This window comes from Heptranchias perlo, chromosome 40 (genome assembly GCF_035084215.1).
Source record: "Heptranchias perlo isolate sHepPer1 chromosome 40, sHepPer1.hap1, whole genome shotgun sequence".
Taxonomy (NCBI): domain Eukaryota; kingdom Metazoa; phylum Chordata; class Chondrichthyes; order Hexanchiformes; family Hexanchidae; genus Heptranchias; species Heptranchias perlo.
In genome coordinates this window covers 12,493,129-12,517,166 of record NC_090364.1, presented here as the reverse complement: position 1 = coordinate 12,517,166, position 24,038 = coordinate 12,493,129, and the positions used below count along the sequence as shown (strand labels likewise).

At 45.4% G+C, this 24,038-nt stretch overlaps 1 protein-coding gene across 3 annotated transcripts; it reads left to right on the top strand.

The window, feature by feature from the left end:
- Positions 1-230: 230 nt before the first annotated feature.
- Positions 231-15,478, top strand: LOC137305697 (T-cell surface glycoprotein CD8 beta chain-like). 3 transcript variants are annotated; one of them, XM_067974612.1, is made up of 5 exons: positions 231-345; positions 2,262-2,624; positions 8,197-8,364; positions 12,474-12,535; positions 13,824-15,478. In XM_067974612.1, the coding sequence occupies exons 1-5, from the start codon at positions 309-311 to the stop codon at positions 13,938-13,940; spliced, it is 747 nt and encodes a 248-aa protein (XP_067830713.1). In that variant the 5' UTR covers positions 231-308; the 3' UTR covers positions 13,941-15,478. The 3 variants fall into 3 exon arrangements, 2 of the variants coding, with proteins under 2 accessions (XP_067830713.1, XP_067830712.1); XM_067974611.1 differs by lacking the exons at positions 231-345; positions 2,262-2,624; positions 8,197-8,364 and adding exons at positions 8,852-9,199; positions 9,578-9,737; positions 9,868-10,850 and having other exon boundaries at positions 13,824-13,911; XR_010958739.1 differs by lacking the exons at positions 231-345; positions 2,262-2,624; positions 8,197-8,364 and adding exons at positions 8,852-9,199; positions 9,578-9,737 and having other exon boundaries at positions 9,868-12,535; positions 13,824-13,861.
- The last annotated feature ends 8,560 nt before the right edge of the window (positions 15,479-24,038 follow it).

Sequence of the window (24,038 nt, the reverse complement as noted above, 5' to 3'; positions counted from 1 at the left end):
ACTGTGCAAAGTGCACGCCCTCAACGGCATTTTTCGTTCAAATAAAACATGCCAAAGCCTTCATCTCGTTTTTATTTAGCATTTTCCATTCAGTCTAACTCACCGAGATAAAACTTTCCGAAACCATGACGTCGACAGGAAGGAGAAGAAAAAAAAAAGTGTCTGAGCGCCGAGTTTTACTGGTTACCGTCGGATGCAGAGATGGGCTGGCTGCTCGGGCTGTGGCAGGTTTACCGAATTCAAGCAGTCCTGGGGTAGGGATGCTTGGATTGGAGTAACTGTCAGTCAGCACCGGCACTGAGCCAAACATGCGGCGTTTGCTGGCGTTTCTTGTCCTGCAGAGCTGTGAGTTTTTTTAAAATCTGTGTCCCATTCATTATAGTAGCAATAATTTCAACCTTTTTATAAATTTACATTAGCAGCAGATATGATCCCATTGCTGCAAAACATACTTAAATGAGACTGTAATCATTTTCGATATATCACTGAACAAAATAGCAACGGAGGAAATAAAAAGTCGGTTTAACTATAAATATAATAATTTTAAATTATTTTTTAAGATAGAAATCTGCTATTACCGTTTGGAAATCCTAATATATTCTACAATCTCAGTTCTTTCGTCAAATCTAATGAGATAGATAGAAAGAAAAAGAAGGAAGGAAAGAACTAACTTGCATTTCTTTTTTTTATTCGTTCATGGGATGTGGGTGTCGCTGGCGAGGCCGGCATTTATTACCCATCCCTAATTGCCCTTGAGAAGGTGGTGGTGAGCCGCCTTCTTGAGCCGCTGCAGTCCGTGTGGTGACGGTTCTCCCACAGTGCTGTTAGGAAGGGAGTTCCAGGATTTTGACCCAGCGACGATGAAGGAACGGCGATATATTTCCAAGTCGGGATGGTGTGTGACTTGGAGGGGAACGTGCAGGTGGTGTTGTTCCCAGGTGCCTGCTGCTCTTGTCCTTCTAGGTGATAGAGGTCGCGGGTTTGGGAGGTGCTGTCGAAGAAGCCTTGGCGAGTTGCTGCAGTGCATCCTGTAGATGGTACACACTGCAGCCACAGTGCGCCAGTGGTGAAGGAAGTGAATTTTTAGGGTGGTGGATGGGGTGCCAATCAAGCGGGCTGCTTTGTCCTTGTTGGTGTCAAGCTTCTCGAGTGTTGTTGGAGCTGCACTCATCCAGGCAAGTGGAGAGAATTCCATCACACTCCTGACTTGTGCCTTGTAGATGGTGGAAAGGCTTTGGGGAGTCAGGAGGTGAGTCACTCGCTGCAGAATACCCAGCCTCTGACCTGCTCTTGTAGCCACAGTATTTATATGGCTGGTCCAGTTAAGTTTCTGGTCAATGGTGACCTCCAGGATATTGATGGTGGGGGATTCGGCCATTGTAATGCCGTTGAATGTCAAGAGGAGGTGGTTAGACTCTCTCTTGTTGGAGACGGTCATTGCCTGGCACTTGTCTGGCGCAAATGTTACTTGCCACTTATGAGCCCAAGCCTGGATGTTGTCCAGGTCTTGCTGCATGCGGGCACGGACTGCTTCATTATCTGAGGGGTTGCGAATGGAACTGAACACTGTGCAATCATCAGCGAACATCCCCATTTCTGACCTTATGATGGAGGGAAGGTCATTGATGAAGCAGCTGAAGATGGTTGGGCCTTGGACACTGCCCTGAGGAACTCCTGCAGCAATGTCCTGGGGCTGAGATGATTGGCCTCCAACAATCACTGCCATCTTCCTTTGCGCTAGGTATGACTCCAGCCACTGGAGAGTTTCCCCCTGATTTTCATTGACTTCAATTTCACTAGGGCTCCTTGGTGCCACACTTGGTCAAATGCTACCTTGATGTCAAGGGCAGTCACTCTCGCCTCACCTCTGGAATTCAGCTCTTTTGTCCATGTTTGGACCAAGGCTGTAATGAGGTTTGGAGCCGAGTGGTCCTGGCAGAACCCAAACTGAGCATCGGTGAGCAGGTTATTGGTGAGTAAGTGCCGCTTGATAGCACTGTCGACGACACCTTCCATCACTTTGCTGATGATTGAGAGTAGACTGATGCGGCGTTAATTGGCCGGATTGGATTTGTCCTGCTTTTTGTGGACAGGACATACCTGGGGGCACCTTTCACTACCTCGGGATGTCCCAAAGCGCTTTACAGCCAATAAAGTACTTTTGAAGTGTAGTCATTGTTGTAATGTGGAAAATATAATCACTATTTTATATTGTATGTTCTTGCTCATCGCATGATGTTTTCTGCATTCATTCCCTCCAGATGTGCAGTGTAAATACCTGGTCATCCAATCTCCTTTGTCCCAGTCGGTTCGGTTGGGAGACACTGTCACGCTGACATGTTTCATACAGCGTCAGTCCTTCAATATCTACAGCAACGCGTACTGGCTCCGGCAGCAGCAAGGGCGGGCGCCCGTGATTCTGGGATATTCGTTCATCAACTCCAAGCAAGTCTTCTATTCTGAAGAGATTCCCAGCAATTCGTCCTTTAAAATGACGCTGGATGACCAGAGTTTAAATTTAACGATAGAGAGAGTCGGTGCGTCTGATGCCGGGCATTACTTCTGTGCAGGCTGGAGATATGGGATGTTAACCTTCGGAAATGGAACCAAGTTGATCCTCACAGGTAAATAGTTTTATTTATTTTGTGGTTGGAGAAAATAATGACAATAAAACAAGTGAAAGCGGATCAAATATTCGGGTGCTAACCTATCAGTATCTGATAAAGTTCCAGATAAAAGACTTGGGGCAAAGATAATAGCACATAGAATTAAAGGGAATGGGGCCACATCGATAGAGGGCAGAAAACAAAGCGGGGGGGGGGGGAATAAAAGAGTTTCTCAGACCGGATGAGTGGTCTTCCCGGAGCTCGGTGTTGGGGTTCTTATTTAATATATACAAAAATGATCTGGATTTGGAACTTGAATGAGCAATATTCAAATTTGCTGATGATTTCAATTTGAGGGTTAGGGCATGTTATGAGACGGATTGTGAAAGAGTGCAGGAGGACATGGGCTAGCAGGATGGGCAGGTGCAGTTCAATGTAGTAAATTGGGAAATGACACATTTTAGGAGTAGGAATAGGGAATTAAATGGCAAGATTTTAACTGGAGTAGAGAAGCAAGAGAGATCTTGGTAGGTGCATACGCGACTCGGTAAAGGGGACAGTACAAGTGGATTAACCCATTAAAAAGGCAAAGGGAATGTTTAGCCTTTGCATCTAGATGTATCGAATAGGAAAAGCAATTCTGATCTTGTACAGAGACAATCGTTAGGCTGCAATGAGGTGCTGTGTACGGTTGTGTATACCCCATTATAGGAAGGAAATAAAAACTGTGGAAAAACAATGGACAATAGGTTAAAATCAACACAGCTTTTGAATCAGTAAGTACTGCATGGAATAGCCAGCGCTTTAAGTGGCACCTATGTAATCGACTCTTATGGTAATAGCAAATGGTTAGCGCCATTTGCCCGTGACAAGCGCAGATGGTGTAAGTGGTGGGGACTGAACCACTGCAGTTATGACGAAACTTGAAAAGTTAGAGCTTTTTCACCCGAGCTGGGATGTTTAAGGAGTAACGAGATAGAATTCGTCAAAATTATGAAGGGTTATGATATGGTGAATAGTGATGGGTTGTTTCCATTGGTCAGCGAGATGGTAAAAGCGAGTTAACAAATTTAATTTACTCACAAAAAGAATTAAACGGAGGTCAGAAAATATCTCTGGGCAAAGGATGATTAGAATGCAGAATTCGCTATCACAAACCCTTGAAACAGAGTCCATTCATTTTTTTTAATTAAATTAGATAGCTGTTTAAAATAGGAAGAGTAGAGAAACCAGCATGATTAGAATAGGTAGCTCATGTGGAGTGAAGAATGGTGCGCAGTCGATAGACCAAACGTTCTGTTTCTGTTCTGTGGCATTTTATGATTCTATGATGGTTCAGTTCCGATTCTGTTTATAGGGGTTGTACTTTTCACCTTCCTCCAGTACTGGACTGTGGACAAACATTCCGTAAATGTATTGAATTAATCACAAAGACGCAAAATCTGCTCTTCGCAAGAAACCAAGAATTGGGCGTGCTCCCCTGACTTTGTTCGGTCTACCAAAGGGCTGTTTTGTCCAACCTATTGAAGGGTAGCCATAGCCCGTCGATTGAAAGGTCACTTTGGCCATTTTATTGATTGGTCTCTTTGCCCTGACCATTAGAAGGCCACTTTGCCCTTTCTATTGGTGGCCACATTGTCCTATCAATTCAAAGGTTGTGTTAGCTAACCCACTTGATGTCCATTGATCAATCGTATTGCCCTGATCATTAATGGGTCACTTTGCCCTGTCTATTAAAGAATCACTTTTCCCAGTCCTTTGGAAAGTGATAGAAACTAAAGCTGAACAGGATATGCTACAGTTGGATTTGAATGTACTTAGGAATTGGGCAGACAGGTGGCAGATGAGATTCAATGTAGAGAAATGCAAAGTGCTTCACATGGGGTCAAAAAATCCAGGAAATATTAATTAGATGGGAAGAAAATAACGTGCATGGAAAATGAAAGAGATCTGGGGGTCCTGATTGACAATAAATTGAAGCTATCACAACAATGCTTGGCGACAGTTAATAAAACAAATCAGATGTTGGGATGTATTAAAAGATCAGTATTGAGCTGAAATATTGAGATAATCCTACCACTTTATAAATCATTGGTGTGACTGTACTTAGGATACTGAGTACAGTTTTGGTCACCACAGTAGCAAAAGGATATTGCAGCTATTGAAAGGATACAGAAGAGAGCAACCAGAATGGTTGAGGGGATCGAGGGATTGGATTATATGGAGCAATTATGTAAATTGGGCATGTTCTCACTGGAAAAAGAGAAGGTTGAGAGGTGATTACTATTTTTAGGATTCTAAAGGGAGGAGATAATGTAGACCATGACCAGCTACTTCTCCTTGTCCCGAACAGTAGAAGCAGAGGTCACTGCCTCCGCTTGAGGGGGAGTACAATCAAAGTTAATCTGCGGAAACAATATTTCAGTGTAAGTGGTCAATCTATGGAACAGACTCCCCAGGGAGATGGTGGAAACACTGATTCATTCAAATTCAAATTAAATAGATTGTTTTCAGAAAATAACATTTTGGGATATAGCATATGAATAATTTGAGACATGACATGTGGTAAGTGTAGCATGCTTGGGAGGAACAGGTGACTTTGGACCTATGGTTCCCTAATCTCTCCATCACTGGGGGTTTTCCTCGTGTTATTTCTGGGTCTGTTGTAGACTAATTGATAGAGATTGATTGTTACGATTAGTCAACAATTCCATTATCATTGTATCATGCGGCAACAAGGATGGTAGAAAGTGAACTAGATGGACCTTGGTCTTTTTTCATCTAGCAATTCCTATGTGTTGTCCTGTCAGTTGAATGTTTGATTTGATCTATGCATTGAGTTGATGCTTTTTCCAATCGATTGAAGGACTGTTTTGCTCACACTTACTGTAACCCAAACCATGTGATCGGATTACAATAACTGATGGAGAACCTGCCTCATTTACCCAACTGACAACAAAAGTAACAGACTTTTTTTCCAACGTGGAGACCATATCAGTCACGAGCTGAGAATACAGAGCAGCCCTGCCCTCTCTTCTGATTTGCACTCCTAGGGTTACAATTAACTAAGAATTAGTGAAGTTCTGGTGACATTAAGGAATCTTCGATCAGAGATCGGACCATATAGGACGCAGCCCATCAGTAAATCATGTCCTTTACAACCTTCCAAACTCAACATTGATTTCAATAGTATCAGATCATAACCACTGCTCCTATTTTTTCGGACAGCGGGTGCTGGTAATGGTTCTGCTGTTGCCACTTACAGCTCCTCTAGACCCATCTTTTGTTTCTTAACTTGTCCCATTCCCACCCTCCTTGCCTTGCACCATCATCCCTTTTGTCATTTAATCACTCCTGCCCTCTACCCTATCACAGACCTTCCCTTTTGTTCTTTCCTCCGCCCCCCGCCCCCCCCCCCCAATACACATTTCCCTGGCTCTGTACTTGCTTAAATCTTTAATTTCTTCCAGTTCTGATGAAAGGTCATCGACCTGAATCGTTAATTCTGTCTCTTTCTCCACAGATGCTGCCTGACTTGCTGAGTATTTCCAGCATTTTCTGTTTTTATTATAGTAAACTATGTGTAGTTAACAAAATAGTGCTTTGAGAAGTAACAAGCAACAAGGATGCAGCTGAGCAAAGCGATAACCAAATGTACAAATTAAAAGCTGCAAAAAACTAGAAATTTGAAACAAAAAAACAGACAATGCTGGAAATACGCAGCAGGTCAGTCAGCAACTATGGGGAAAAAAGGACAAGTTAACATTTCAGTTGAACTCTTCTTCAAGAAAGAACTTGCATTTATATCGTACCTTTCACTTCCCAAGACGCTGCACCGCGTATTTCTGAAGCGTAATTCTATCATTCGAAGGGTCCTGGTCTGTCTCTCTACAGATGCTGACTGGTCCTCGTTATATTTCAAGCAACTTTTCTATTTTTGAGAGATTTGCATTTCAGACCTCTTTGTAGGATAATGTTTGAAGATTGATGAATGGAACCAGTGAAGCTCTAAAGAGCACTCAGACTGATCTAGAAGTTAACTGGTTTACGGTGACACTCCTTCCAGCTCCTGACAGCCCTTATTTAGAGAAGGGTCTGGTACTGCTTGTCATAGTACAGAATTCTACACTGTTTCCAACGTTCTCCTTTTATATAACTCCGAGAAAAAAATATATTTCTAAATTTGTGACACTATTGTGCCCTAGCTGTCAAAAGAACATGACCTAAAAATGATATAAAAGTGATGAGTAGGGAGAGAAGCCAAAAAGTGGATTATTTTGTGTAATTGAAGTCTAAAAGTGACCTTGAGATATTGAATTAAATGTAGCCTGCTCGATCTCTCATGACTATCTTAATTTTTATCAATTAAAACATAATCGTAAATTAGGTGTCAGCCTTGGCTAGGTGGTAGCATCCTTACCTCTGAATCAAGAAGGTGGGAGGTTCAAGTCCCACTCCAGAGACTTGGGCACATAATCCAAGCTGATATTTCAATGCAGCACCTTTAAAGGTGCCATCTTTCAGATGAGATGTTAAACCAAGGTGTAAAATATCCTTTAGCACTATTGAAAAGGAGCTGGGGATTGCTTCCAGTGTCCTGGCCAGCGATTATTACCCCCACCAATACCACCAAAAACAGATGATCTGGTCATTTATCTTAATGCTATTTGTGGGATCTTGCTGTGCACAAATTAGCTGCCCTCTTTCCCTAAATTACAACAGCGACTACACTTCAAAAAAGTCTCAACTGGCTGTCAAGAGCTTTGGGACCTCCCGAGGTTATGAAAGGAGGTACATAAATGCAAATTCTATCTTTTCTTTCAAAGTAAGGTTAGGGATGTCACGAACGCACAGGGTTAGGCTTTACAAGAGAAACCTCAACCTGTATTATCTCCTTTTCAGATGTTTGGTCTGCTGTGTGTTTCCAGCATTTTCAATCCGTGTCACTTTTTAATCCGTGGCGTCCTCTGGTCGAATCCAGATGGAGAGACGATTGTAATCGCTTTCTTTCGCTCACTTTTAAGAAATGACATTGATAGTGGGGCAAGTATTTGGGTAAAAAACCAATACAAATTCTGCTACCGGTGGCGAGTTCAGGGCAGAAATTATTTTGTGCCTTGTATCCAATTAATATGAAATTGAACTCAGCGGGTCAAATGATTCGAATCTATCAAAGTTTTTTCTTTAAGTTGCCTGCGTTGCTAAAGAACGATTAGAGTTGGGGAGGGTCGCGTTCAGCTGAAATGCAGCCCGTTTTGAATTGTTCATCTTTGCTCGTCCCCTAAAAAACAAAAGCTTTGCGTTTACTGTATAGTGGGAGAGCCGAGAGATATCAACGATGCCGTGCCCGAGGATATATAAACTTAACAAAATCACCACCAACACCTGATTCACCACCAACTCTTGATTCTGTAAAGTTTTAACAGTTTTAAAAAGTTTTGCTCTTTTACTGGAAGGTGACAGGAGAATCTGGATATGGCTGGGGAATCGTTGACTTTGAATGAGGCTTTTTTTTTTGGGGGGGGGGGGGGGGGTCCCTAAACCCCAGGTTCGTGTCTGGCATCTGATGAGATTGTGTTTTGGGTTTCAGGAGCCGGCCCCTCTGAAGACTGTCGAGGTGCCCCATCTCCGGCCAGCAGCATTCCGTGCCCAGTCTGCAGCCTGCCGTCCTCCCAGTCTGGTTACTTCATAGCCCTGGCTGCAGTCTCACTCCTGTTGCTGCTGGCGGCGATGATTTATGCCATGCAACTCAAAAAAGGTGCGTTCTGGGTCTACTTTTTATTCATGCATTAAAAAGGCTGGATTGTGTGGCTCTTAATAACAATGTAAAATAACTCTTTCAATGGGGCTGAAGACATGTGTAAGGAGGGAGGCGGGGGGGGGGGGGGTTTGTTAATCCTTGAGAGGCAACCCTCCCTGCAGGTCCAGTGCTCACCCTCTCCGGCATGTCAGGTCGTTTTTAAAGCCCCTTTTCCCCTCCCGCTATCAATTGCACGATTCGGGGCTGGCGAGCGGCGGAGAGACCGAGAGCAGCAGAATGTGGGGGGCGATTTTAACCCGGGACGGGAACCGGGGCGGGGAAGGCGGCGCTGCCGGAAGACGAATTCGGAGCGGCACCCGGTGGATTTTAACTGCCGGTTTTTTTTCCCCTTCCTCTGCTATTATAATATGATTGGCGGGCGGGCCGGCCCATCGCGTCCACCGCCCGCCCGCCCGCCTTTTACTCGCAATTTCCGGCGGCGGTCCCGAGGCAGGATATTTAAAGGGTGAATGCACCGCTTAAAGAGGCGTTGCATTCGCTGAATCTTAACGTTGCTTTCGTTTCGATTTCCTCTTGCGCTTGGACGGTGGACATGGCTGGAAGGAGGGGAAAAGTTGCTCGAAGGTTTTCAGACACCTCCCTGGAGGTGTTGGTGGCAGCAGTCAGAGCCAGGAGGGGAGTGCTTTTCCCCCAAAGTGGAAAGAAGGTGCACAGCAGCCTCTCAAAGAAAGGATGGTTAGAGGTGGCAGAGGAAGTCAGTAGACTGAGTGTCACCCCAAGGACCTGGATCCAGTGCAGGAAGAGGTTCAATGATCTCACTAGATCAGCAAGGGTGAGTAAAGCTTCTCCATCTGTTGCATTGCAACTGGTCACACTCCCTCCATCCTACAGAATGCAGAGCAGTGGCCGCTACTGTCTCACAGTCCTTACCAGCAATCACCGCCCCTCATGTTCACTCCTAACACACACTCACCTCCTGCTTGCTGTTTCCACTTACGACACGCGTCTGCTGTCACTTACTGAACCTGCACTTACCCAGAACTCCTTCCTCAATTCACAATCAAGCCACTTCCTTCCTACTCACGACATCCCCATTCTCTAGCATATGGCTTCTCATCCCTGTCAGCTTATGCACTCCACGCAGAAGCTCCACACCCTGGCACCTGCCTGCTCAATAGCCACTGCTTACTCTCTCTTTCCCGTTCTGCAGGAGAAGACAGCGCACAACATGAGGGAGAGAAATAAGATTGGTGCAGGAACAGCCGACATCGTAATCCTCACCCAGGCGGAGCAGGCGGCTATGGACATAAGTGGGACATTCAGAGCAATCAGCATTGGAGATGGCGAGGCTGGTGGCTTGTCCAAGCATGGTGACTGCTCTTCACATGTACCACAAGCAATTACAGCCAACTTCAAAACCTCTACCACTATGATTAAGCCTTTCACGTGCAAATGTCCCGCCTTTCATTGCAAACCTAATTCTTTTCCTCTTTCCTGTAGGTCCACCTCCGCAGCAGCAACCTCCTCAAGAAGCTCCTGAAGAAGACACCTCGGAGGAGGACATCCCTACAGAGAGAGCACAGTCACGCACTCCATCCCTCCGAAGCACCAGCGCAGAGATTCCCACTCCGGATGGGATAGAGAGTGAATTAGAGGGGCCCGCACCCGGTGAAACACACAGCACAAGTAGGCAGGAGCAGGTACTGGTGGCAGGGCCAGCCCAGGAGACGACTCGCCGGAGGGCGATGTCCCCTCCTAGCTCTGCTGAGTGGGACAGAGATGCGGACTTCAGGGATCCGGCTATGAAAAGAAAAATGCTTGAGGCGCACTATCGGTTGTATGAGGTATTGGAGGGGCTGCCACAGACTTTGAGCACCATGTCCGAAAGTATGGAGGAGTCCACTTCCACCATGTGTGGAGTTGTATCGCACGTCATTTCCACTTTGCAATCTACCCTGGAATGTGCGACCACCTCCAGGGACACAGCAGCCGAGCCCTCACAGCAGGAGTCTGTTTCACCAACTATCGAAGCTTTGATGGAAGCTCAGACGGCTGCCATCCAGACCCTGGGCTCCAACGTCTGCTCCACCTTGGAAAGACTGGTGTGCCAGATGGATAGAATGGTGGACCACGTGGACAGGGGCTTTCAAAGGGTCACTCATCTCCTGCAGTCTGCTCTCCCTCAGATCAGCGGGAGTGACGGTAGCGCTAAGGGACAGGCAAGTGTCGCCCTCTCGCAGGACGGCACCGCGTTTGCTCTCTCGACACCCCCTCAACCAATACCCGCCACGGTGCCCGATAGCCGACTGGGCCAGACCGCCCTGGCAGCAGCCGAGGAGCTCCAGTCTGCAGCCGCGCCCTCTCGGGCTCGACCTCCCAGAGTTCACCGGCCACGAGCGTCTCAAGGGTCCCAACATCTTCCACAGCAGCCGACCACCAGTTTTGCAGTCGTCACTGGGGGAGCATCTCGCAGAAGTTGCAAAGTGAGTAAATCTTTATTTAAAAAAAAAATTACTATGGGTTGATGCTTGGGTGGTTAGTGATTTGATGCAAATGATGAAATGTGTTCAAAATCACAAACAGTTTTGATAAGAATAAATAAGGAGAAACTGTTTCCAGTGGCAGAAGGGTTGGTAACCAGAGGACACAGATTTACGGTGATTGTCAAAAGAACCAGAGGCCGCATGAGGATAAAAAAATTTAAGCAGCGAATTGTTTTGATCTGGAATGCGCTGCCTGAAAGGGCGGTGGAAGCAGATTCAATAGTAACTTTCAAAAGGGAATTGGATAAATACTTGAAGGGGAAAAAATTACAGGGCGATGGGGAAAGAGCAGGGGAGTGGGGCTAATTGGATAGCTCTTTCAAGGAGCCGGCACAGGCACGATGGGCCGAATGGCCTCCTCCTGTTCTGTATCATATTCGTTGGGAGTCAGCCTTGCTGCGTTTCAACATGATAAAAGTCAGCTGAGCCTCGCTCCGACTTCTTCCGGGTGTGCCGCCCGACTCGGGCGGGAGAGGAGAGTCCACAAATCAATCCCACTCCGGGGTTAAAATTCCCCCCTATACCTCTGCTGCTGTAACTTTATGTAACTGCATCTGGTTGTGTAATTTTATAGAGGGCTGCATCTGCTGTTGGAACATTCCATATGTAAATATTTTTTTTATTATTCGTTCATGAGATGTGGGCGTCGCTGACGAGGCCGGCATTTATTGCCCATCCCTAATTGCCCTTGAGAAGGTGGTGGTGAGCCGCCTTCTTGAACCACTGCAGTCCGTGTGGTGAAGGTTCTCCCATAGTACTGTTAGGAAGGGAGTTACTATAGTTTTACATTTTAAAGTTAAAAATGTCGGCCTCTGCACAATGTAGATAGCTGATGTAACATTTTAAATTTAACAGAAATTGCTGGAAATGCACAGCAAGTGCAAACAGATAAGGTTTCTGGTACAGATCCTCCATCAGGCCCTTTACCCTGTCCCACCAGACCCCCTACCTTGTTCCATCAGAACCTTTACCCTGTCTCATCTTTAACATCTTCCAGTTCTGATGAAAGGTCATCGACCTGAAACGTTAATTCTGTTCCTCTCTCCACAGATGCTGCCTGACCTGCTGAGTGTTTCCAGCATTTTCTGTTTTTATTTCAGATTTCCAGCATCTGCAGTATGTTGCTTTTGTGTTCTTAGAGGGCTCGACAGGGTAGATGCTGAGAGGCTGTTTCCCCTGGCTGGAGAGTCTAGAACTAGGGGGCATAGTCTCAGGATAAGGGGTCGGCCATTTAGGACTGAGATGAGGAAAAATTTCTTCACTCAGGGGGTTGTGAATCTTTGGAATTCTCTACCCCAGAGGGCTGTGGATGCTCAGTCATTGAGTATATTCAAGACTGAGATCGATAGATTTTTGGACACTAAGGGAATCAAGGGATATGGGGATCGGTCGAGAAAGTGGAGTTGAGGGCGAAGATCAGCCATGATCTTATTGGATGGCGGAGCAGGCTCGCGGGGCCGTACGGCCTACTCCTATTTCTTATGTTCTTGGGTCTAGTTGAGTTGTTACTTTCTGTTAATTCCATTCCCTCTCTTACAAATACTCCTTATTTCAATCCATCAGGTCGGGCTCTCGCATTGACCGGAGACCAGGTGTCACAAAGTGAAGGTGCAACCTGCAGACAGGTAAGGAAGAAAGAACATGCGACAACAACAGTTTGCATTTATATAGCATCTTATCATCTCCTCGGGAGGTCCCAAAGCACTTTACAACTAATGGATTACTTTGGAATTGCAACCATTGTTGTTAGGTCGCCACCAATTTTCACACAGCAAGGTCCCATAAATGAATGATAATGTCTGTCATATTGATTAGTTCACTGCCATGGCACTGGATTGTATATGTTAACGTCAGCAGGTCAGAAGTGCATCCCTATGACTGGTGGTTAGTGCGTGCTGGCATCGATAACATTGACATGTCAATCAGCTAACCCAGGTAGAAATCTAAATTAACCCCATGATAAACTGTTTAAATATACAGTGTCCAAAAATCTATCGAGCTCAGTCTTAAATATACTCAACGACTGAGCATCCACAGCCCTCTGGGGTAGAGAATTCCAAATTTTAACCCCCAAGACTAGTTGGGTTGCGGGGGGGGGGGTTAAAATAATAGCTTTTTGGAGCAGGACCCCATCCCGGCTCCAACGCTCCCACTCCTGGGTTTGATACAGGCGTGTTTGGAAGCGTGCTTACAACAGACACCCGGAAGTCCTGCGCCCACTTAAAGTCGGCAGGGATGATACTTAAAGGGGCAACGTCCCTCATTAAAATAGTTGAGGTAGTTAACTTTTTGTGTATCACAAAAGTAAAACAATTGTAACCTTACCTGTTCGGGTTTCCCATCGCTTCCGATTCACATCAGGTGAGAGCAGGCAGGAAGGGCCGGATCCACGAGGCGAGGGCCTTTGTTCTACTGCTTGTGGGCCCGGAGGAGCAGGGATGCTTCATCCAGGCCTAAGCTCGCCTGGTGCGACATGACTCCGCAATCGGCCGCCCCCTGATGCTGGACCCCCCCGATGTCGTCCACTTCCCCCCACCTTTCCAATTTCTCACAGGGCCCGTGATCTCTCCCTCCTGCCCCCCACTCTCTAAAACAATAGTCTCCCTGGGGTCGCCAGTTTTCATAATGTTCAACTCATACACCATGACATTACAGTAATAAAGCTACTCAGAAGTTCTTTTTAATATGCAACTAAGATACAAACTTAAAAACAATTTTACATTTAAAAGTAGAAACAGTGTGTCCAGCATTTTCCTCTTCTGTGCCTTACCAGCCATGCTTCTCTGCCCATTTGCTTTAAAGAGTGGAAAATCACAGCTAACGAGCACAGATGGGGAAGCTCTCCGTCTGCTTGTCCTATTTTCCTTTTTCTCACGTGTTAAGTAAATGATGCTCATCTGCCTCTCTGACCAGAATCGTCCAAAGAGAGAGATCCATTATGCTTCTGTGAATTTTTCTCCAACAACGAATCCAAAGCAAAGAGTGGAGTGTGAAATGGTGTATGCTGAAGTCAGGCAAGATACCCTGTGAAGAATGCTCATCACCGACCAGTGCTTCATTGAAGAGCAATCCAAGTGACTGAAGACAGAACACGACAAAAGCACTTCACCAATATCACTGCATTTTTCAAAAGTCTTAACGTTGTCTTGGCAGAGGTTACAATGATGCTGACCAGCAGGGAGCGGTTTACAGGTTAGGAACGTGTCCTTTGCTTGTGCTTAAAGTTTAAGCTTTCTGGTTCGTTGACTGACATTTCTGACTGGCCCACTGGATGTATCTGCTCAAAATAAAGGACTGCCGGGAACATAGGAACAAAGGGATAGGAGGAGGCCATTCAGCCCCTCGAGCCTGGCTGATCTGTATCTTAACTCCATCTACCCGTCTTGGTTCCATAACCTTTAATACCCTTGCCTCACAAAAATCAATCAATCTCAGTTTTGAAATTTTCAATTGACCCCCAGCCTCAACAGCTTTTTGGAGGAGAGTTCCAGAGTCCCTTTGCTTCCTCCGTTAGCTAATGTGAGTTTTCCTGCTTTAAATTGAACCAACTTTTGCTAACAGAAAGCCCAGTGGGAATTTAAACCGAATGGCAGAATATATATCCTGCATTGTCTTCAAGCTGTGTCAATCTGTCCTCTAATTGCTATTTATCACGAATGAGGAAATGGAAAATTAAGTTATTTTTATAATAAGTAAGCGTCCACAGAAAATGTTGTCGATCCCCTGATGGCTTAGTTGGTAAGCGCAGTTCTCAACGTGAACTGGTTCATACAGGCCAGCAAGGTTTCCAGTTTCAATCCCTGGCCTGTGCGGATGGTGCAAGGGACAGCACAAGGCCAGGTCCCAGTGTTCCTGGGCTTGGGAGTGGAAAATCAGCCAATGATTCCGCCTCCTGATTGCTATCCAGTTACTCCTGGAAGGTGCATAAGAACATAAAAAAAAATAGGAGCAGGAGTAGGCCGTACGGTCCCTCGAGCCTGCATTCAGCATAGGGATGCCATGATAACAGAACTAGACTTGACTCGAACGTCCCCAACAGCCAAATAGCCTTTGAGAATCTGCTGTTTAACCTCACACATGCAACACGGCCATTTGGTTGAGGGCCTGGCTGGCGGGCATCTGGAACCCAGCATGCGGCAGCAGGGTAGATTTTCAACTTGTCACCTGGGCAGGTTCTATAGCGGGTAGCCAATCTGGAATGCCAGCTTCATCCTCGGGCGATAAGTTCACCCAGCACAAGACAACATCTTCAGGAGTGGAGAAAACGAAAGAATGCAAAAAAAAAAAATTGGTTAGAAAATATAAACAAACGTAAAGATGTAGGAAGAGTGAGAGCTCCATTTTAATTTCATTTGGGAAGGATAATTTGAGGAAGTTTGTAAAATTTAATTACTTAAGCAAACCTAGGAATTTTTATATATGTAGATATTGATATGTATTAAAAAAAAGTTCAGAAACATATTTTGGCTAATTTCATTCATGATTACTTTCACATTATGGGGTGTACAGCTGTCCAATTTGGTTAGACCTGTACAATAGATTGTGTCCTGTGTAAAATAAAGCAAATCATGTTGATACTTTGGACATTAAGTATATATTCTTCATCATTCTGGGGGTGGGGGACGGGAATCGATGATCAGTGCCCAGCACTGTCAGTGGGATTGCTTCTCACACATCTGACCAAATCAAGATGAGCACTGAAAAATTATGCTAACTGATGTGCATCACCTATTAGTCAATCCAACACAGGAAAATGGTCTGCAGTGAACAAGTACCTCCTATTGACTGATCCAAATAAGCACTCGGTTTGTTGTAGCTAATAAACATGAACCTCCAACTGACCAATTCAAAACTTGCCTATCACGGCCAATGAATGATCTTTCTTTAAAAAACATCTTTCTCTCGCCAGTTCTCTGTCGATTTCTCTTGCTGGCGTACAGTTTTATAAGCATTAGGTCTCCTGCAGTGCCATGTGACCTTTTTCGGTGAGGGTTGCTGGGTAATTTGGCTGTACAGCTAAGAGAAAACAATCCTGTCCTCAGCTAATGTCGACATGTGCACTTCTCTAAGGTGTCACTAGATAGCAACCGTGAGCAGGAACATGGATGATGTTTCCTGATGTTTCCTCACCTTTCAGTCAGATAGACGTGAAGTCAGTGGTAGCTCTCCCTACTGCCGCCATAGCTGAAATCAACTACCTGAACACAAACAAGAGATTGAACCAGGAACTTTCCTGGTCAGTGGGGCTTAGTTACCGATTAGATTAAATCTATTAAACCATTGAGAGATCTGGGCATCCATAACCTAGGGATCTGGAATGCACTGCCTGAAAGGGCGGTGGAAGCAGATTCATTAATAACTTTCAAAAGGGAATTGGATAAATACTTGAAAAGGAAAAATTTGCAGGACTGTGGGGAAAGATCAGGGGAGTGGGACTAATTGGATAGCTCTTCCAAAGAACTAGCACGGGCACGATGGGCCGAATGGCCTCTTTCCGTGCTGTATCATTCTATGATCTATAGTCACCTTTTCCACTGAGGTAAAACATGTAGAAGATAATTAGCAAGGAGGGAGATGGGGGACGAATAATTAACTGCATGCAGAACTCAAATCCAGTTAAATAATATCACATTATGGAAGGAAACGCTGAACAATACCACAAGTGTTTATTAGAAATTTAATACTGACATTTAAAGTTGAACAGTAAATACATTGCCTGTTAACTTCTAATGGGAGTGATTTTTGCAGGGAGGTAGTTATCATTAATTCATAAGTAACCCCATTCGTGACCTGAGCAAATAAGTCCAATCAACACATATTACTAGGTGTGAAACTAAATATAACCTGTAGATGGCACGTGGGCCCCAAGTCAAAAATGGCCCACTATTCTACAGTATCTTTTTTCTATTTACATTTTTTTAAACCCTTAGAGTGGCTGTAGCTGTAAGAAATCCCACACTCCGCTGGACTAAAAGGTAGAATTTCCTGTCTGGGTGTCTGAGAGGAAAAGATACATGCAATTCCCCCCATTTGCACATGGCCTGGGGCGATTCCAACCAATTGGTTGGGCATTGCACATAAAAGTATCTGCAGGTCTCTCAAGCCTTCGAGGTCAGGGCCATCTGCTGGCTGATGGAGATCAGTAGCTAGAAAACCACGATTGTCTCAAAATATCCCCGGGGGTGGGTCTCAAAATTAAACGTGGAACTTACCTGCCTGTCTTCGACCTACATTGGCTCCCAGTCTGGCCACGCCTCGATTTTAAAATTCTTATCCTTGTTTTCATTTCTCTCCATGGCCTCGCCCCTCCCTATCTCTGTAACCTCCTCCAGCCCTACAACTCGCTGAGATCTCGGCGCTCCTCCAATTCTGGCCTCTTGTGCATCCCCGATTTTGATCGCTGCACCGCTGGCGGCTGTGTCTTTAGTTGCCTAGGCCCTAAGTTCTGGAATTCCCTCCCTAAACCTCTCCACCCCACTAGCTCGCCTCCTTTAAGACGCTCCTTAAAATCTATTTCTTTGACCAAGCTGTCCTAATATCTCTTTACGTGGCTCAATGTCAAATTTTGTTTGATAATCGCTCCTCTGAAGCACTGTGGGACGTTTTACTACGTTAAATACAAGTTGTTATTGCTGCTCCCAAGGCCCCTGCTTGGCTACTCCCTTGGTAAACCTGGCGTTTGTTTTTTGATCCCAGCTTAGGAGTGGAGAACATTCAGGAGGCAAGGTAGATATAAAAATTCTAAACATTTTTCCCTTTTCTTGCCAGTTTTCTCCTGGGGTAACATTCCAAAGGCACTGATTGCCTATTGTGAGCCTGGACTGCGAATGTTGTTGAGCTATTCTACCACAGGAGGCATCACACCCTGTCCTCGCCCAATGCCCACTAACGTGCTCCTCCAGCAGGAGTTGCTGGATAACGAACAGGATGGGAATCTAGGCCTTTTTTATTTTAATTTTCCCCTCTCTACCTGGCACTGAAGCCAGTTGTAGAGCTTCTACTGCCGATACGGCTGGGACCAGGGGTCGAATGTGGGATCTTCTTAGCCTGTATGGATCAGCTTGTTACTGGGAAAACTCATTGAACCACCGGGGAGCCTGTTCATTATTTTAATACTACAGTAAGAATCAGAGCAGTGATACGGCTGCAATAATAGGGAGTTTCCGGCATGTGTAAGCAATGTAGATTTACTTCTTTCCCCTGCCCAAGAAATCAGCATTCCCCACGTGCAGGGCAGAGGAACAAGGGGTGGAAACCCACTGCACCAGGTTTCCAACCCCTGGTCCCAGCCGTATCAGCAGTAGAAGCTCTACAGCCGGCTTCAGTGCCAGGTAGAGAGGGGAAAATTAAAATAAAAAAGGCCTAGATTCCCATCCTGTTCGTTATCCAGCAACTCCTGCTGGAGGAGCACGTTAGTGGGCATTGGGCGAGGACAGGGTGTGATGCCTCCTGTGGTGGAATAGCTCAACAACATTCGCAGTCCAGGCTCACAATAGGCAATCAGTGCCTTTGGATTGTTACCCCAGGAGAAAACTGGCAAGAAAAGGGAAAAATGTTTAGAATTTTTATATCTACCTTGCCTCCTGAATGTTCCCCTCTCTCTCCCTTTCTCAGTATCTCTATCTTTGCCTTTATATTATATTATTTCTTACTGATGTTACTTATCCTAATATTCGTTTTAGCTTATTGTTTCTTTGGTTTACTTATAAACATTAACTTTACTCTTCTGTTCCATTACACCCTTGGACCTGACCTCCATTCCTGAGCTGGGATGAAAAACCAAAAGGCCAGGCTTACCAAGGGAATAGCCAAGCCATTACCGGGCCATATACTTGAAGTGACCTGGCCAGAGTCAACTTGCACAGTTATGGAATAATGACTGATATATAATAGAGCTGAATGCGGAGGCGATAGGATTCTTTCGAATTTTACATAATGGAACATAGGAACAGGAGGAGGCCATTCAACCCCTTGAGCCTCTTCCGCCATTCAATTAGATCATGGCTGATCTGTATCTTAACTCTATCTACTCGTTTTGATTCCGTTACCCTTAATACCCTTGCCTAACAAAAATCTATCAATCTCAGGTTTGAATCCATCAGCCTCAGGTTTGGGAGTGAATAGGAATAGATAGCACACCTTGCAAGTCTCCTCATCTATCTGTGAGGATCTTGACTGTGTTCAATTGCCACATCTGGAATGGTGCAGCCAGGAGCTTTACCTGCAACATCAGGAATCAGGAGCCACGACAAATTATCTGGAGTCAACCTGGATGACTTGTAAACTATGGGATTTGCTCCATTGGAGTGCTACACAATGAGAGTGAATAGGAAGCATTTTGGTCTATTAGAATTTTGTGTGTTAGAGTGAATTAGAATGGGTTGGTCCATTGGAATTCTACATTAGACTCAGGTATACTTTCAGCTGGCGCAGATCATAAATGATGGTCATTGGTACAAATTAGCAACAATGAAGATTTGAAATCAAATGTAGTTCACAGCCTCCTTTCCCTTTAAATGATTCAGTGCTCGCCATCAATCCACAGGATTCCCAATTCCAGGGTCATTGTCCATTGATTGCAGGTAATGTTCGAGATGGTTCAGATATCAGCAGCAAGTCCTCAGAAAATATCTTTCATGTAACAGTAGCCTTTCAAAGCCGTAAAGTGGCCAAATATTCACATCAGGATGGAAGATAGCTCACGAGCCAGGAACACTTGTTCATCAGAGCAGGGCCCTAGTGATACAGAACTTCAATGACGATACCCAGCATTGTTCAAAAGTCCACTTTTTCCTTCCCAGTTCCAACAACATTCAACACATCCACGATCGTTGTCCGATTCCATCAGTGAACAAATCCAGTTAAATACCTGAAACTCACGTCACCAAGTTCAGAGCACCTTACAACACATTTACAGTGTTCATTCCGAACATACTCATTCATCCATCAAATTAAAAGCATGCTACACTATTCGTTTTTATGCTGAGTCAGCAGATCTCAGCCTGGGCAGCAGCAGCTAGGACACTACAGCTGACCTCAGTGTACCTGGGCTAGGGACAGGAACCATCAGCCAGGGCTCCCAGTCGCTGGGTGAGGAGATTACTGTCTCAGCGGTCATGTCCCCAACCATTGAATAGCTGGCCAATACTCACTGGCCAAACATGTAGCATGGGCTACTTGGGGGGAGATCTGCAGGAGGCCTAACTCTCACGTAACCCAGCCACAGCACGAGCCAGTTCTTTCAGGTAAGGGGAGGAGAAAATGGAAAGAAAAGTATGTTACACAATTCACAGTAACGTTCAGGATGCCATTTACAGGCATGGAGTTTAGAATATTTTATACCATTTGCAGTCACCACTCACTCAAAGCAATCAAATGAAGTGTATACCAAAATTATTCACAGACATGGTCAGAGCATATTATAGCATTTACATTCATTGTCCACAGCATATTCCCTAATGCTTAATCTTTCTCCTTTAAATTCACAATATTGGCTTCTTATCCTTCGGTTAAGAGTGGAGTTTCAACACTCCCCTTGGCCGTCCTGAATGTGGCTTCTTTTCCCTAAAAAGTGAACAAACGCATTAATATGACCACAAGCACAGACCAATCCCATGGTCACACCGACAATCCAGCTAAAGTCACGTCCAACTTTCAGCAGACAAACCTAACTCGTACTGGAAAGAGCTGCACTCCCCCTTATCTTTTACCTAACCTAGTTAAATGCGATTTGTTTTCAAGAGGGGAAAAAAAAAGGTGTTTGGCAAACCTTGGGGTGAAGAGGCAGAGTGGAGTTGTCCATTCTTTTTTTGCCAACTTCAGGTTTTCAAGATTGGAGGTCCACAGACCTCAAATGTTGTCTCCCATTTACACTGAGGATCTAAGGATGGCACCTTTGCCACCTAGCGCACCGTGGCTTTCAGTTTCCTGGATGCTCCATTGCTGCTGCCACCCCTCGACGTTGTCCCATCACCGTTCGCTGCTGCCCCAGTTTCATGCTCTTCTCCTATTTCTTAGCAGAAAGTCAAGATGCCAGAGGGAAAAAATAGGATGTATAACATCTGCTAACAGAAACACTGCACGTCCTCGGCAGGACAGACAGCATCAGAAGCACAATGCTGAAGGCTCAGCAGACAGCGACAGTGACGATCACTGAAAGCTTTGACCACTGTTTGCCAGGCTCTCCTCAGTCATCATTCACTAGCTGCCCTGGATCAATCCTGCACTGCCCTGATTTTACCCAGGACTTCCCCAGATCAATCAATCAGAGATCGTCTATCAGCCACGGCCAGGAATTTATGATTCAGTCAACCCCACTCTTCTCAACCAGAAATCGGGCTCTGACCCCTCACTGCCACAACACCTTCACACTTCAGGCTGCTGGTTCTTAAGTCTCTATTTATGCACTTGCTTTGCCATGTTTAGTTTCCTCTGCGTCATGCTTGTGTATCTATAGCCAGTGTTGTTATGTCCATTTGTATATGCGTATTGGCTGCCGCCTTGGGTCTGAGCTGCTCTACCCCTCCCAGCTTTCCTCCTCAACTTCTGTATTCTCCAGCCTCTGCCACCCATAGTCCTCCTGGCCCCTGACGTTCTACCCATCACCCCTGTCCTCGCTGATCTCCACTAACTCCCATTCTCCCAATTCACTGAAGTCAAAATCCTCGTCCTGGTTTACAAATCCCTCCTGTGGCCTCACCCCACTCCACCTCTACAACCTCCTCCAGCCTTACATTCCACCCGTGACCTTTGGATCAGCAACTCAGGCCCCCTGTGCATCCTCCTCCCTCTGCTCCTCCATCAGTGCAGAACCTTCAGCTACCTCGGCCTAACTCTCTAGAACTCCCTCCTTAACCCCCTGCACCTTGCTACTTCTCTTCCTGCTTTTAAAAGCCTCTTCAAAACCCATTTTTTCAACCTTGCTTTCGGACATTCATTTAACTCTCCTACTCCAACGTGAAGCAGACTGGGATGTTTATGTGCTTTAGAAATGCAAATTGTTGTTGAGATAGCTTTCTACTGATACGTGTATTTGAAAACAAAACAAATTGCCACCCACTTTTTTTTTTACAAAGTCCTTTAAGAAAACACTGTGACCTGAAAATCTCTTAAATGCAACTATTTTTCTTCTTTACAATCTATAGCCTTCAATCCTAGGTGGAACCATATCAATGCCACCTAGGAGCGAGCTTTTGGCTCAGTGGTAGCATTTCTGCCTCTGAGTCAGAAGGTGCAGGGCTCGAACCCCACTCCAGACGGTCCCGGCAAGTAGAGACTGGAGCTCCAGCTCTGAATTCTGGGTTGGCATCTCGCAAGATACTCACGTTTGGTGGGTCTGGGCGGTCCCCCCCTCCCCTCACTATATGGGCTTTGGGAGCTCATAAAACCCTCCTGCCATTTGGGTTAACTACCCGATTGGCTGGTATACGGTTACGGCCATGGACGGAACGTCTGTTAGACTGTTAATCAGCCAGTGAATCTTTCCACTACTTCGCCCTGTCCTGCAAGGGAAGAGTGTGCAGATAAGAAAACACCATCCAGACAGTACCGACAGAATTGGAGAGACTGGCAGTGTGGTGTTGATAGACTTAGTACACATGGAACGGCATATCCCTAAATCAAAAGCAAAATACTGCAGATGCTGGAAGTCTGAAATAAAAACAGAAAATACTCGAGTCTGGTGGGTCAGCGACCTGAAACATTAACTGTTTTCTCTCCACAGATGCTGCCTTATCTGCTGAGTTTTTCCAGCATTTTCTGTTATTATATATATATATATATATATATATATATACACACACCTCTATCTTCCATATAACATAATATAATCAATAGTCATTCTGTGTTTATGGGTCCTAATACTCACAGATCACTATTAAACATTTTTCTAATATAGTTAAACTCACTGGATATTGATTGGGAAGATCCCTTCCTTAATCTGAGAAGCTGAGACTAATTGTACCACAACCACAATCACCAGGCTGAGATCAGATAACTCAGGGATCTTTATGGCTCAGCACCACACTGTACAGTGCATTTATCCACTAAGCTGTTACCTTTAAATGAGACACTTATTTGGGGAAATAGTTTGCATCGAGTTCATCCCCCACTGCAATGTTCAATAGAGTTTATAAACCAAAATCTCCATTTCAAAAGAAAGGCCATAAATAACAGATTGATCTCAGAAGAGGAGCACATACCTCAAACTGCAGGCTCTGAGGGGCTGAACGAAGCTCGTTCATACTGCTGTGCAGCCACATCACCTGCTAAAGAGTTTGGAGTACAAATTATTTTCTTATCTTGCAGTGAAGGAGGTTTCATCAGCATTCCTCAGGCGCAGGGAAAAGGGGGCGGGGAACTGTTAATGTCAGACCTCTGCCCCCATTCAGCTGCCCCAGGGTTTCCTGGGGCTTTCCCAAGATGTGTAACTGGGTCTGTACTTGTAGCTGGTGTTTTAATGAGGCAGCAGGCAACGCTCCCAGCCTCCACCCCCGATTTTCCGGTAAGTCCCCTCTGCAGTTGAGCATCTGTGAAAATCTGGGACAAGGGCCTAGCCTCAGATCCCCGCCAACCAGAGCATCAGCAGGGATCCCTGTGGCAGGCTGAAGACATGGAGGCAAGGAAAATTTAATCCTTGCAAGACAATTCTCAATACTCGGGACCATCTGGCTGCCTTTCTCCAGCAGCAGCATCGAGTAGGCCTCAATCTCGATAGCCTGGAGCACAGATAGAATCACGAGAGGCCTGCAGCTACACTCCTACTTTACATAGAATGTACACCACAGAAACAGGCCATTTGGCCCAACTGGTCTGTGCCGGTGTTTATGCCCCACACGAGCCTCCTCCCTCTACTTCATCTAACCCTATCAGCATATCCTTCTATTCCTTTCTCCCTCGTGTACTTATCGAGCTTCCCCTTAAATGCATCTATGTTATTCGAGTTCCACATTCTCACCACCCTCTGGGTAAAGAAGTTTCTCCTAAATTCCTTATTGGATTTATTAGTGACTATCTTATAGTTATGGCGCCTAGTTTTGGACTCCCCCATAAGTAAATGCACTGTGGAATTTGAAATTGAGCCATCCGAGCTAAGGAGGTGGTTGATCTCTTCTGGGGCAGCATTTCAGG

Coding starts and splice junctions, on each gene's coding strand:
- LOC137305697 (XM_067974611.1), top strand. CDS start 8,960: ATGGCTGGAAGGAGGGGAAAAGTTGCTCGAAGGTTTTCAGACACCTCC. Junction 9,200..9,577: donor ATCTCACTAGATCAGCAAGG/GTGAGTAAAGCT, acceptor CCCGTTCTGCAG/GAGAAGACAGCGCACAACAT. Junction 9,738..9,867: donor TGGTGGCTTGTCCAAGCATG/GTGACTGCTCTT, acceptor TCTTTCCTGTAG/GTCCACCTCCGCAGCAGCAA.